The sequence below is a fragment of the Amblyraja radiata genome, chromosome 2, assembly GCF_010909765.2.
Source record: "Amblyraja radiata isolate CabotCenter1 chromosome 2, sAmbRad1.1.pri, whole genome shotgun sequence".
Classification (NCBI taxonomy): Eukaryota; Metazoa; Chordata; class Chondrichthyes; order Rajiformes; family Rajidae; genus Amblyraja; species Amblyraja radiata.
Window position 1 is genome coordinate 103289020 of NC_045957.1, and position 13801 is coordinate 103302820.

Genomic DNA, 13801 nt, shown 5'->3' on the forward strand with positions numbered 1-13801 from the left:
AAAAAAAAAAAAAAATACACCTCAATTTCCTCCACATTATAAAAAGAATCACGCATGCATTACTGGGGCCATTTAAATATTTTAAAATCGCATTTCAGCCTCAGTCAATGAATTGGAATATGAAGATGAACAAATGTCATCAGTAACAGGTTCCCTTCTGCCCAGCTGTCACATTCTAATATTATATTTGTTCATGTGTGTCTGTCATAACCAATCACTCAAGTCACAGGAAGATGAATCTTTGGCAGCTCTATCAGCAAATTTGCCTCCCTTGAGGCATCCACTATCTTTAGCAAACAAAAATACAAGTCAATGTAGAACTGGTCTTGGAACGTCCCATGGAAAGCACACAAATGACAAACTGCCGTAGATTTCCCCAGATTATCTCAGCAGCTGCTGCTTGCCAGAGGAAAATGCTTAAAATTGTAGGCTTCATCTTTCGAAAAGGCACATCATAAGATAATATGTGATAAGAGCAGAATTAGGTCATTCAGCCCATCAAGTCTACTCCGCCATTCAATCATGGCAGATCTATGTCTCCCTCCTAACCCCATTCTCCTGCCTTCTCCTGATAACCTATGACACCCGTATCCCAACATGAAGCCAATAATGGACAATAATCACATTGCTGTAGTTTTTTTCTTTCTAATTTCCCCTCCATCTCCTCATTCTGGTTACTCGTATAATATAAGAAACACTTCTGATAACCCGGTATCAATTGCAACTGCATTCTCAATTATCCTCTTATGTTCTGTAAACCACACAATTTTAACGGCAATATTGTGGAACAGAAGCCAGGAACTGGGGTATAGTGAGGAGTGTATGAGAAAATACAAACACAAATACAAAATACAAATTAAGAACAGGAATAGGTTCCTTTGGCCTATGTACTTCCACCCGCAGGCCTCTGTTTTACAACACTCCCAAAGGCCTTGCTATTTAAAGAGTATGATCTACCCTAGTTTCTTTTTACCAAAATGCAATTTAAAATAATCCAGTGTACATTCTGTGCATTAAAACAAAGACAAATATAATCTAGCTATTTACCACCCTTCCAGCCACTTCCAGCAAACTGAAGAAAGGTGTTGTTGACAGAGCAATCACATAACACTTACTCACCTGCTCACTGATGCTTAGCTTTAATTTTGCCAGGACCAAATCAGTTCCATCGCTCACTCGAATCTTTGTCCAAACATGAACAAAATCGAGTGGGAATTGAGAAGCAAAGGACATAGATTTAAGGCGATGGGGGAGAAAGATTTAATAGGAACCTGCGGGGAAACTTTTTCACACAAAGTGTGGTGGGTTTATGGAACAAACTACCGGAGGAGGTACTATCTCAAAGTTTAAGAAACATTTGGACAGGTACATGGATAGGACAGGTTTGGAGGGATATAGGCTAAACGCAGGCAGGTGGGACGTGTAGATGGGACATGTTGGTCGTTGTGGGCAAGTTGGGCCGAGGGGCCTGTTTCCACACTGTATGATCTAAATAACTTAATTTCATAGATGAGCTAAAACTGACCATGGTTCAAATCAAAGACGATTTACCAAATGGCCTAAAGTCTCAGTTAAAATTTTACTATGTACCTCCAACTGATCCCACTGAAAGTATGAGTGAACTCGATAGATCTCAGTGTCCAAGGGATATGAGAAAAAAAACCTCTCAATCCCTATCACTATCCAATTACCATTGTTCAAACAGCATGTGGATTTTGATACCGGTGTGAAGTAACCCACCACACACTGCCAAGTTGTGCAAATGATTAATGATCAGCTGGACAAGTTCCTGGATCAACATAGTATATCTATGGAGCCACATCCCAGCTGGAACAAACCTTTAGCATAAGATTGTCATGGGTCCTGTCCCGTTAAGTAGTGGGTTTCTTACCTTCACATTATCTGGAAGAAGCCCTCCTGGATATTTATCCATGTACTGGCATAAATCCGTATGCTAGACAATGAAGAGAAGAAAGGGCAATTATTTTACACGTATCAGGTTTTGATAACTTAACACTTTCAACTTAGGTTACATGTGATTTTGCATAATTATTTGAGCAGTTTTGAGCCTCTATGGTTACATTGGATATATATATATATACACATCAGCATATACACATTTTCAGCATGTGTACACCTTTCTAAAATCATTAAGCTGAACAAGTAGTCTTCCTTGTACACTACAGAATTAATTTATGAACATGAATCTTTTTTTGGAAATAGAGTCATAGAGTGATGCAATGTGGAAACAAGCCCTTCGGTCCAACTTGCCTACACTGGCCAACATGTCCCACCTACACGAGTCCCACGGTCCATATCCCTCCAAACTTGTCCTATCCACGTACCTGTCTAACTGTTTCTTAAACGTTGGGGTAGTCCCAGCCTCAACTACCTCTGGCAGCTTGTTCCATACACCCACCACCCTTTGTGTGAAAAAGTTACCCCTCAGATTCCAAGTAAATCTTATTCCCTTCACGTTAAACCCATGTCTTCTGGTCCTCGATTCTGCGCAAGAGACTTTGTGCATCTACCCGATCTATTCCTCTCATGATTTTATACACCTCTATAAGATCACCCCTCATCCTCCTGTGCTCCAAGGAATAGAATTGCAGCATACTCAACCTCCCTATAGCTCAGACACTCTAGTCCTGGCAACATCCTGGTAAATCTTCTCTGTACCCTTTCCAGCTTGACCACATCATTCCTATACATGGTGCCCAGATCTGAACACAATACTCTAAATCTGGTCGCACCAACATCTTATACAACTGCAACATGACCTCCCAACTTCTATAATCAATACTCTAACTGATTGAAGGCCAATGTGCCAAAAGCCTTTTCGACCACCTTATCTACCTCATATAAATGGAATGCCTTAATGCAACAATTACAGACAAAGCATCCAGTTCCATCATTCTACATATTATGCACACCATTTACATGTGCCCTGGTGTACGCACCTGATATTAGTATGGAAGTTACACTATTGGCATTTAAAACATATGCATATAAAGAAAAAAAGACACAGATGGCTGGAGTAACCCAACATAATGAGGAGACATGGGTGAGCGGTTCCATCTATGACAGCAGTGGGGGAGAACTATGTTTACTAAGGAATGTGGACATCTCGGATGTCCTGCAATGGAAAGCCATTTACTATGTTACTCCAGCACTTTGTGTTTTTTTGGTAAACCAGCATCTACAGTTCCTTGTTTCTTTAAATGTATAAAGAAATGAGGCTACAGTCAGGTTATTGATTAAAGCGTTATTGATTCCAACTCATTCAATAAATGTACAACATTTCCAGGTAGGTATAATAAAGTTCTAATTCACTGATTGGCAATTACACCAAAAACCACTGCAGCAGCACAACCTGTGGAGGGTCAGAGCATCGCAAATGGCTTTTGCACATGTATGTATCCAGAAATGGCTGCAGGATTCCCTCCACATAATAGAGATTGATAGCCTCATTAATTGATCCACAGTCTTGATTAAAATCTTTCCCAGGATAACTATAGTAAAAATAACTAACATAAAAATCCATAAACATGACACTTGGGGGGAAAAAAAGCTATCCAGTCCATGCCACTGTTACCATGCAACATCAGCTTCATAACCCTACAGGTCACGGTTGCTCAAGAACACATCCAAGTACAGCAAGCATGTTTTGAATATTTGCCTCTCCATCATCCTTTCTCTGGTATAGAATTCAAGACCACCTTTCTACATGAAAAACCATTTCCTTGTCTTCCCTTTTATCCTCCCATCTAAACTCTATGGTTTCTGGCCTATCTTTTAACGGAAATTGGTCCTTCCTTTTTAATGTATCTGGGTCATTAATAAATTTAAACATCTCAGTTAAGTTACCCTTCAATCTCCTCAGTTTTGAAGAAAATAACTCCAGTTTATCCAATATTTCCTTGTTGCTACAACTTCCAAACTTGGCATCATTCTCCTAAATGTCCACGGTATCCTGCAATTATATCTTCCCTGTAATCTGACAAGGAATGCGTGCATTACTCAAGCTATGGTGAACCTAATCTATACCTAATTTCCACCTAAACCTCTTGCAAACTTTTTTGCCTTGTTAATTTGTTCAGACAGCTCACCTACACATTCCTGCAGTCTAAAGCAGTTCATACAATCAACCCAAGGTCAAATCTGAATTGTTAATGTACATTACACAAAGCGAGGGACTGAGTACTAACCCATATGGAACTCCAGTAGCAATGACCTTCTATTTCTGTATTCTACTACTATTAACCTTTGTTTCCTACCCCTGAGCTAATTTTGGATCCAATTTGCCACTCTTCCTTGAATCCGATGGATATTTACAATTTGGCCTGCCTGTCAGGTGAGAGCTTATCAATAGCTTTACTAAAATCCACGTAGACTATGTCAAAGACACGGACACAATTAACTCTCCAAGTCTCCTTCTCAAAACGTTCAATCAAGTTACTCAGATATGTTCTTTCTTTAAGAAATCCTACTCTGATAGTCCCTTATTAATTGGCAACCTTTTAAATGAACAAAAATGGTGCAAAAGAGTGGCGAGGCTTTGCATGTTGCTCTACTATATATACACTGTGTACTCCATGAGCTCCATCGAAACTAAGAATTTCATGGCACTCTGAATCTGAATGAAGCTTTCTACCTTTTCCCAGAATGGTTTCCAATATGTTTTCCATTGCCAAAGTTAACTAACAGCTTTCTAATTACTTGGTTTATCTCCTCTTCTCTTTTAAAGGAGTAGCATGATGTTTGCAGATCCCCAGTCCTTTGGCGTCCAGAATAGAGAGGATTGTCAGTCAAAGCCCCCACAATGTCCCCATTTCCTAGGATATATTTCATCTGAATCTTGTGCCCAACCCCATTTCCTTCTGGAACATAGAACAGTACAACATAGGAATAGGCCCTCCAGCACGCAATGTCTCTACGGATTACAAATTCAACCAGTCCCTTCTGCCTACACAATGCCCTGTTTTTTTAACCTAGCTCCTAGCTCCCTAAATTCTCTTTGCATGACCTAATCTTCCTTTGCATGCATGTCATCAGTGTCAATGTGGACCATAATCTTTGGTTGCTCACTCATCCCTCTTAGATTGCTTGGTGAACGCTCTCAGATAGTCTCCCCCCCTGTTACACCGCTAGTCCGGGCACACACACAAATTATCATTTTATCCGTTCAACACACAGCTTGCGCAATCTTAGGGGGGTCCTTTAAGTTTTTATGGTAGACAATCATACATTTTATCAGGTTAGAATTCAAAACATCATTAAATCTGAGATTTCCAAGGTCCAACTTGTTTATGTCTTCCTTGGTAACAGTCACTTTCAGTATGGCATATCTCGAACAGCCTTCTGTTTATTTCGAGACCGTTTTCCATACACAGCTTTTTCAATACTGCTCTTAGGTTATAAAGAAAATACAGCCTTTCGGCTTGCTTCGTCTCCGTGAGCGTTCGCTCACCGGTCTCTCTGGTCGCCGCGTCTTCGTGTGCGTCTGGTCGCTCCGCCTTCCAAACTCGGGCCTGCACAGGGCTGGGGCACGATGTGGGCCTTCACTCACCACCCTCAGCTGCTTGCAGTGTCCCGTCGGCAGCTCGGCGCTAACATCCAACCAGGTAATTACATGTGTAGTGGCCCTGTTGAGATGCATTCCTGGCATTCTTTACTGAGCTGGAAAGCATCCAATTTTCTAGGGCTTTCTTTTTTCTGTTTCTTTCCAGGGCTAAATCACACAAACCGCTGCCACCATGTTGTTACGTGAGCAAACAAAGTAGTCCTTGTGATATAACAAAGTAGTCCTTGCAAAATAACAACAGTTTCTATGTTTCTAAAAAGCTGGAGTAACTCAGCTGGTCAGACAGCATCTCTGCAGAAAAGGAATAGGTGACATTTTGGGTTGAAACCCTTCTTCAGACTGAGCTAATTTTAATTAATTCACTTTTATTCTCTCAGAGTGGTGAGTCTGTGGAATTTCTCACAGAGAGTAGTGAGTCTGTGGAATTCTCTGCCTCAGAGGGCGGTGGAGGCAGGTTCTCTGGATGCTTTCAAGAGAGAGAGCTCGATAGTGCTCTTAGGGGATATGGGGAGAAGGCAGGAACGGGGTACAGATTGGGGATGATCAGCCATGATCACATTGAATGGCGGTGCTGGCTCGGGGCCGAATGGCCTAATGCTGCACCTATTGTCTATTGTCTATTATTATTATTATAATTTATTGTTTTTCATGTGAAACAGTCAAATTTAACAATTTCAGATAATTTGCTTTTTCTGTCTGCAGCAGAACTGTCCAGTTCTGCTGCAAGGTTTACCGTCCACAACATTAACCCAGTTTTATTCTCTCTCAACTGACGTCAGCCAATTTGCTGGGCACTTTCAGCATTACTCTTTTGGTTTCAGGTTTTAGCAACAACTCTGATCTGCATTTCACAGCTTCTACAATTTGGCAGTTTGTTCTCTTCCATTTACTAACTTCCCACTTTAATCTAGACAGCTAAGAAGATAGAGTAATCTTAACCTTGGCATCATACGAACTGTCATTCCCTTTGTTCTATCCATCCCTCCACTTATCTGCACGTTTCTCTGTAATTGTAACACTTTAACACTATAGACATATAGCATCTATAGACACTATAGACATCTGAAGAAGGATCTTGACCCAAAATGTTACCCATTCCTTCAATCCAGAGATGCTGCTTGTCCTGCAGAGTTACTCCAGCATTTTGTGTTTATCTTCGGTTTAAACCAGCATCTGCAGTTCCTTTCTCCACATACTTTAACACTATAGTGTGCACTCTGGTGTTTTTCTCCTTGCACTACCAGTTGTGGTTGTGTATGGCTTGATCCTACTCATGTACAGTATGACGACTGCACAACATGCAAACATAGTTTTCATTATATCTTGGCACATGTGAATAATGCACCAATACCAATAACTGAGATGCAAGGAACTGCGGATGCTGGTTTACAAAAAAAGACACAAAGTGCTGGAGTAACTCAGGGGGTCAGTCAGCATCTTGGGAGAACATGGATAGGTGACATTTCAGGTTGGGAAAGACACTTTGTCTCTTTTTAATCCCAATCCCTATAGTCTTTCTAAACTCAAAATCATTTAATAACTTTCCCGATTGTTTGACTTGAAACATTATCTGTTTCTCCTTCCATAAATACTGGCTGACTGTTTTTATTTTCGAATTCTACAATCTGCAGCATTTTTTTTTTTAATGTCCAACGCAGACATGAAATATTTCACAAATAATAGTTCAAAGTAATTTTCACTTAATGGTTTCAAAGTTAAATCAAAGTTAAATCAGAACTGAACCCAAACAAAAAAGTTTTTCCCCCTCTTCCCCTCACACACACGCACACACACACACAGATTGCTGAATGTTTCAGGCAGTAATGATTGTGATGTGACTTGATGATACATTTCTTAAAATGAATAATGCCACTTTGTCATCATAGAGCAAATAGCATTTTACTATGCAATAATTTCACATGCATGACATGAACAATAAAATCATTAAAATATATTAATTAGTGAAGTCTATTGCTTCTAATACTTCCATGATTACATGTCAAAAATTAATATGAGAGCTCATTACATGCAATTTGTTTGCTAAACTGCTATGTTATTGAAAATGCAAAAAACATTCTGTTACATTTAAAAAAAGAAATACATCAAGATTTTGGTAAATGTAAAAGGCACATATCATTAATAATCTTAATCACCACATTTTGTGTCATATATTATACACACATGCCTTTTAAAGGTTATGAAGGTTATCAATTAATCTTACTACTGGCATAAAATATTGATAAGTTGTCCTAAATGTTGCTGGGCTATTACCTTTCAGGAAAGTTTACATGGACATGATTAATTTTTCACCAGGAAAAGCATTAAAACAAAAGGGAAACACTCACTCACTGGAAGGAGTGTAAAGGTCCTCAGCCCTGGAGAAAACATGGAAAAGTTGTGATTTGGAGCTTATAAAATAAGCACCCATGACGACCATAGAAACCCTAGAGGTAGAAATAAATTTGGAAACTATTTCAAATTAAACAACAAGGACAGGACAAAATAAGCAGGTCTCAAACCAGCAGTCGCCGTGTTTAGGGCCAATATCAGGAAGGTTTTGCTCACAATTGTGATCATATGATGAGGTTCTACAATGGAAGAAATTATTTTACCAACCAAATGGGTGTTGTAATGAAAAGGTAGATATTTCCATGTGAGCAAAATCCAATTATAAGAATGTCCATCCTCTACGGTAACTCGCCTAACTCAAGCAAAATAGCAAAGGTGGCAACGTTCTGTTCTTGTTTGATAACAATAACCCTTTCTCACTCTTACAAGTAACTCCTTAAATAAATACTCATTCAACATTAGCTGAGTTTGCACATGTATCTATGTCTTCTGCCAATCCACATACCAAGCTCCTGGCAGTCTGATATGCTCACATCACAAGAAAGCTGTGTGTGCTCATGTTGACCTATAAGTCTCAGCTTTTTCACAGGTTACGAGGAATTGACTCCCAGAACTATTAAATAATATTAAAGCAAATATACAAACCCCTTCACTTTTCAACATTTTGTTACGTTACAGCCTTATTTTAAAATGGATTAAATTATTATTTTTTTATCATCAATCTACACACAATATCCCAGAATGAAGAAGTGAAAACTTGTTCAGGCTGTTTAGAAATTTTTGCAAAGTAATTAAAAATAAATAACTGAAATATCACATTTATATAAGTATTCAGACCCCTTGCTATGACACTCAAAATTGAGCTTAGGTTCATCCTGTTTCCATTGATTATCCTTGAGATGTTTCTACAACTTGATTGGAGTCCACCAGTGGTAAATTAAATTGATTGGACATGATTTGGAAAGGCACACACCTGTCTATATAAGGTCTCACAGTTGACAGTGCATGTCAGAGCAAAAAACAAGCCATGAAGACAAAGGAATTGTCCGTAGACCTCCGAGACAGGATTGTGTCGAGTCACATATCTGGGGAAGGGTATAAAACAATTTCTGCAGCATTGCAGGTCCAGAAAGGCACAGTGGCTTCCGTCATTCTTAAATGGAAGAACTTTGGAACCACCAGGGCTCTTCATAGAGCTGGCTGCCCGGCCAAACTGAGCAATCGGGGAAGAAGGGCCTTGGTCAGGGAGGTGAACAAGAACCCGACGGTAACTCTGACAGAGTTCCTCTGTGGAGATGGGAGAATCTTCCAGAAGGTTCTATATCTGCAGCACTCCACCAATCAGGCCTTTATGGTAAAGTGGCCAGACAGACGCCACTCCTCAGTAAAAGGCACATGACAGCCCGCTTGGAGTTTGCCAAATGGCATGAAAAACAAGGTTCTCTGGTCTGATGAAACCAAGATTGAACTCTTTGCCTGAATGTCAAGCGTCATGTTTGGAGGAAACCAGGCACCGCTCATCACTTGGCCAATACCATACTTACGGTGAAGCATGGTGGTGGCAGCATCATGCTGTGGGAATGTTTTTCAGCGGCAGGAACTGGGAGACTAGTCAGGATCAAGGGAAAGATGAACGGTGCAAAGTACAGAGAGAGATCCTTGATGAAAATCTGCTCCAGAGTGTTCTGGACCTCGGACTGGGGTGGAGGACAACGACCCGAAGCACACAGCCAAGACAATGCAGCAGTGGCTTTGTGACAAGTCTGTGAATTTCCTTGAGTGGCCCACCCAGAGGCTGGACTCGAACCTGATCGAACATCTCTGGAGGGACCTGAAAATAGCTGTGCATCAACGCTCCCCATCCAAACTGACAGAGCTTGAGAGGATTTACACAGAAGAATGGGAGAAATTACCCAAATACAAGTGTGCCGAGCTTGTAGCATCATACCCAAGAAGACTTGAGGCTGTAATCGCTGCCAAAGGTGCCTCAACAAAGTACTGAGTAAAGGGTCTGAATACTTGTAAATGTGGTATTTCAGTTATTTATTTTTAATTACTTTGCAAAAATGTCTAAACAGTTGTTTTCACTGTTTTATTATGAGGTATTATGTGTAGATTGATGATTAAAAAAAGAATGTAATCAATTTTAGAACAAGGCTGTAACGTAACAAAATGTGGAAAAAGTGAAGGGGTCTGAATACTTTCTGAATGCACTGTATATCAATTTCCAAATTGATTCTGAATAAGTGAACACTGATTTACCTCATGGCTTTCTGCATATATTTGGCAATTGTTAAAGCAACTCTCATAACAAGATGCAATCAACAATAGATTCTTCCACCTCTCAACAAGGAGGCCAAATAGTCCACTATAGTCCATGTTTTTCAATAACCTTCACGACTAGCCAGGTCTCAAAAGAGAATGTTATATGTCTGCATATTTCTCCTTGTCAAAAAACTGGTCACAAGGTTTCTGCATATGAGATTATGTTTAAGTAAAGTATGAATGTGTAGGAAGGAACTGCAGATGCTGGTTTACACTGAAGATGGACAAAATGCTGGAGTAACTCAGCAGGACAGGCAGCATCTCTGGATAGAAGGAATGGGTGAATTGTTATTGCTAGTGACCAATTTAACCATTTCGGGTGAGTGTGGTACATTTTTGGTTTGCCTTCCTCTGCAAATATTATGAATGCACTGTGCACAATTATTATATGGTTATTACACAAACTATGAATCTCCAGTATTCAATGTGCAAGACCATGGTGATTTAATATAGTATAATGTATAATTAATGAAGGGCATAACAAATGTTCAATCTCTTCAGACCTTTCTTCCTCTACCCCTCCAGTGAATTTTGCAGTATCTCATCCTTTTGAAGTTAATAATAGTTTTTCATATGTTTTGTCATGCTTCTTGCTGGCTACTCTGCAATTACAATGTTTTTAATTTTAAACTTAACACCACTGAAAATGAAATGAAAATGAACGTGAGATCAAGCAGTTACACAAAAATGCTGGAGAAACTCAGTGGGTGCAGCAGCATCTATGGATTGAAGGAAATAGGCAACGTTTCGGGCCGAAACCCTTCGTGAGATCAAGCATGTTGACAGATATTCATTTTTTAAATGGTGAAATATTTTTGATGTTATTCACTCTCACTCAAATTTGAGTGATCAGCACTATTCATGACTGGAACATTATTTGTTGCGGGTTTACAGTGGTTTTCCTAACTTTCTTTAATTCGATTGTAAGATACAGCATGGAAACTGGCCGTTCAGTCCACCGAGTTGACCATCGATCACTTGTTCAGATTAGTTCTACGTCTCGCTTTCGCATCCACTTTCTACACACTAGGAGTCATTTGCTGAGGCCAGTTAACCAACAAACCCACATGTCTTTAGGATGTGGCAGGAAACCACAGCACCAAGAGGAAACCCATGTGGTCACAGAGAGAACATACATACTCCATATAGACAGCATCTGTGGTCAGGATCAAACTCTGGTGCTTTGAGGCAGCAGCTATACTAGCTGCGCCATTGTGCCGCCCTAACATCAGGTTAATATTCCAGAAATCATTCTCATCCTGTGTAATGATCAAATTAAGCTTTAGATTTCTCCATAGCACTCACTACAAAGAATGGGGAGGGAATATAAATTAGTATCAATAAAAACTAAGATTGGAGAAATTAATGGGACTGAAAGTTAATAAATTCTGAGGATATCATAGAGTATGAGAGATATAGAAAGTCATCTACTGAATACGTGCTGCCCAGCAAGTGCCATTTTCACACTAATCTCACTTTTTAAATTCTCCTCACATTGCCACAAATTCCCCCACATTTTACCACCATTTTATCGTGGCTAATTAACCTACCAACAACTTCTTAGGATGCGGGAGGAATCTGGAGCATCCACAGGAAACACATGCAGTCACAATGCGAACATCCAAACCTCTGCCTCAGAGTAAGATGTTGGCCCAAATCTAAGATGAGATGGATAAAACAGAGAGAGGTGGGTATATGGAATGAGCTGCCAGAGAATTGGCACAGCGGTAGTACTACTGCCTTACAGCGCCAGAGACCCGGGTTCGATCCCGATTATGGGTACTTGTCTGCATGGTGTTTGTACGTTCTCCCCATGACCTGCGTGGGTTTTCACCTCACACACTCCAAAGATGTACAGGTTTGTAAGTTCATTGGCTTGGTATTATTGTAAATTGTACCTAGTGTGTGTAGGATAGCGATAGTGTGCGGTGATCGCTGGTCGGCACAGACTCGGCGGGCCGATGGGCCTGTTTCCACGCTGTATCTCTAAACTAAACTGAAAACTAAGAAGGTAGTTGAGTCATGTGCTACAACATCATTTAAAAGACATTTGGATAGGTACATGGATATGTGTCAGAGGTTATGGGGAGAAGGCAGGATAATGGGGTTAGGAGGGAGAGATAGATCAGTTATGATTGAATGGCGGAGTAGACTTGTAGGCTAAATTCTGCTCCTATCACTTATGATAGGGGGGGTTTAGAGGGATACAGGCCAAATTCAGGCAGGTGGGACTAGTATAGTCAGTCAGGGCATCTTGGTCCAAAGGGCTTGTTTTTGTGCTGTATGACTCTGAATTTCAGAGATAAGTCAGAAGGTGCCTGATGGGGCAGGTGAGTTAGTATCCCAATCCCTCAAATCACCCAGAGAGGGGCAGCCATTCAGCAGCGATCACTATCACATCAGCTAATCCCACAGAAAACACCAGCATTTTTGACCAAATTCATTGCTGCTTTATTTATATCAAGTGATTTAGATGAGTCGAATAATAGCTTCAAATACCACACAGATTTTGTAAAGCTGACAAGATGATATACAGTTGATTGAAGTCTACCCTAATATCATTTCCAGGAATCTAGGCCATGTGTCACGGTGACTTTCAAGTATTGAGTTGGTGGATCATAGGAGGATGCAATCACCACAGCAATCTCCATCATACGACAAACTCTGGCGGATCAGCCATCAGTCAGGGCACCAGAAGCTCAAGATGCGAGTGGAGGACGTGGTGCAGCAGGATTAGTTGAAATCAAAGGTGATATATCCATTCTCAGATGCATTTTTGGAGCTTTAAGACAAATTGCCTGACCCAGCAGTGATTATATGTACTCTATCACGGTGTATCACGGAATCCCTACAGCATTCAAAATGTCTGCCCTTAAATGTTGACCCACTGAGATACTCCAGCTCATTGTGTTCTACTTATAATGTGCCCATTGACATGAGCTTAGTACAATAACAATTCATCTTGATTTTAAAAGAGGCAGGTTGACTCTAAATGGCAACACTTTTTCAAGATTTTCCCAGAATATATTTCTTTTCACAAAAATATGCTAGCGTAAACTGATTTAAAATGAGTATGATATTTAAAATGTTTGATTAAATGGAGTGTGAAATCATTAGGATGCTAAATACGCAGGTAAATTGCTTTGCAATGGGCAAAGTAATGCTGCAGCAAAAAAAATCTAACATTTCACATAAAAGAACAACTGTGTCCCTTAGAATGCCACAGGTGTATTGTGCTCCAATGTGACTTTCAATCAGAATGTGTTCTCTAGGTTACTTTACTGTCCTGGTTCATTTTCTCTGCCCTCTTTGCAGAACATTTTTTTTAAAGACCGTCACAAATTCATGGGATGCACATATTAAATCAGATCCAAATCACTCCCTGTCCAACGTCTGAGTAGAGTACTTTCAATCCAGTTGCCTATAATTCTGTTTAACTACCACTTATAAAGTTCAAGTGGGTGAACAGCCTGAAGCTTCCCAATGGGCTACAGAACCTTCCAACCTCATTCCCATCATGAAGACAGTAACATGAAATGCACT

The 13801-nt window shown here is 40.1% G+C and overlaps 1 protein-coding gene across 4 annotated transcripts in view; it reads right to left on the reverse strand.

The window, feature by feature from the left end:
- Nucleotides 1-13801, reverse strand: part of cdk14 (cyclin dependent kinase 14) — a 665904-nt gene that overhangs the window by 385365 nt on the left and 266738 nt on the right. For all 4 annotated transcript variants that reach the window (XM_033012625.1, XM_033012602.1, XM_033012618.1 and 1 more), the window contains one exon: nt 1892-1954. In XM_033012625.1, the coding sequence (XP_032868516.1) occupies nt 1892-1954 (63 nt within the window). The remainder of the gene's footprint in view (nt 1-1891; nt 1955-13801) is intronic.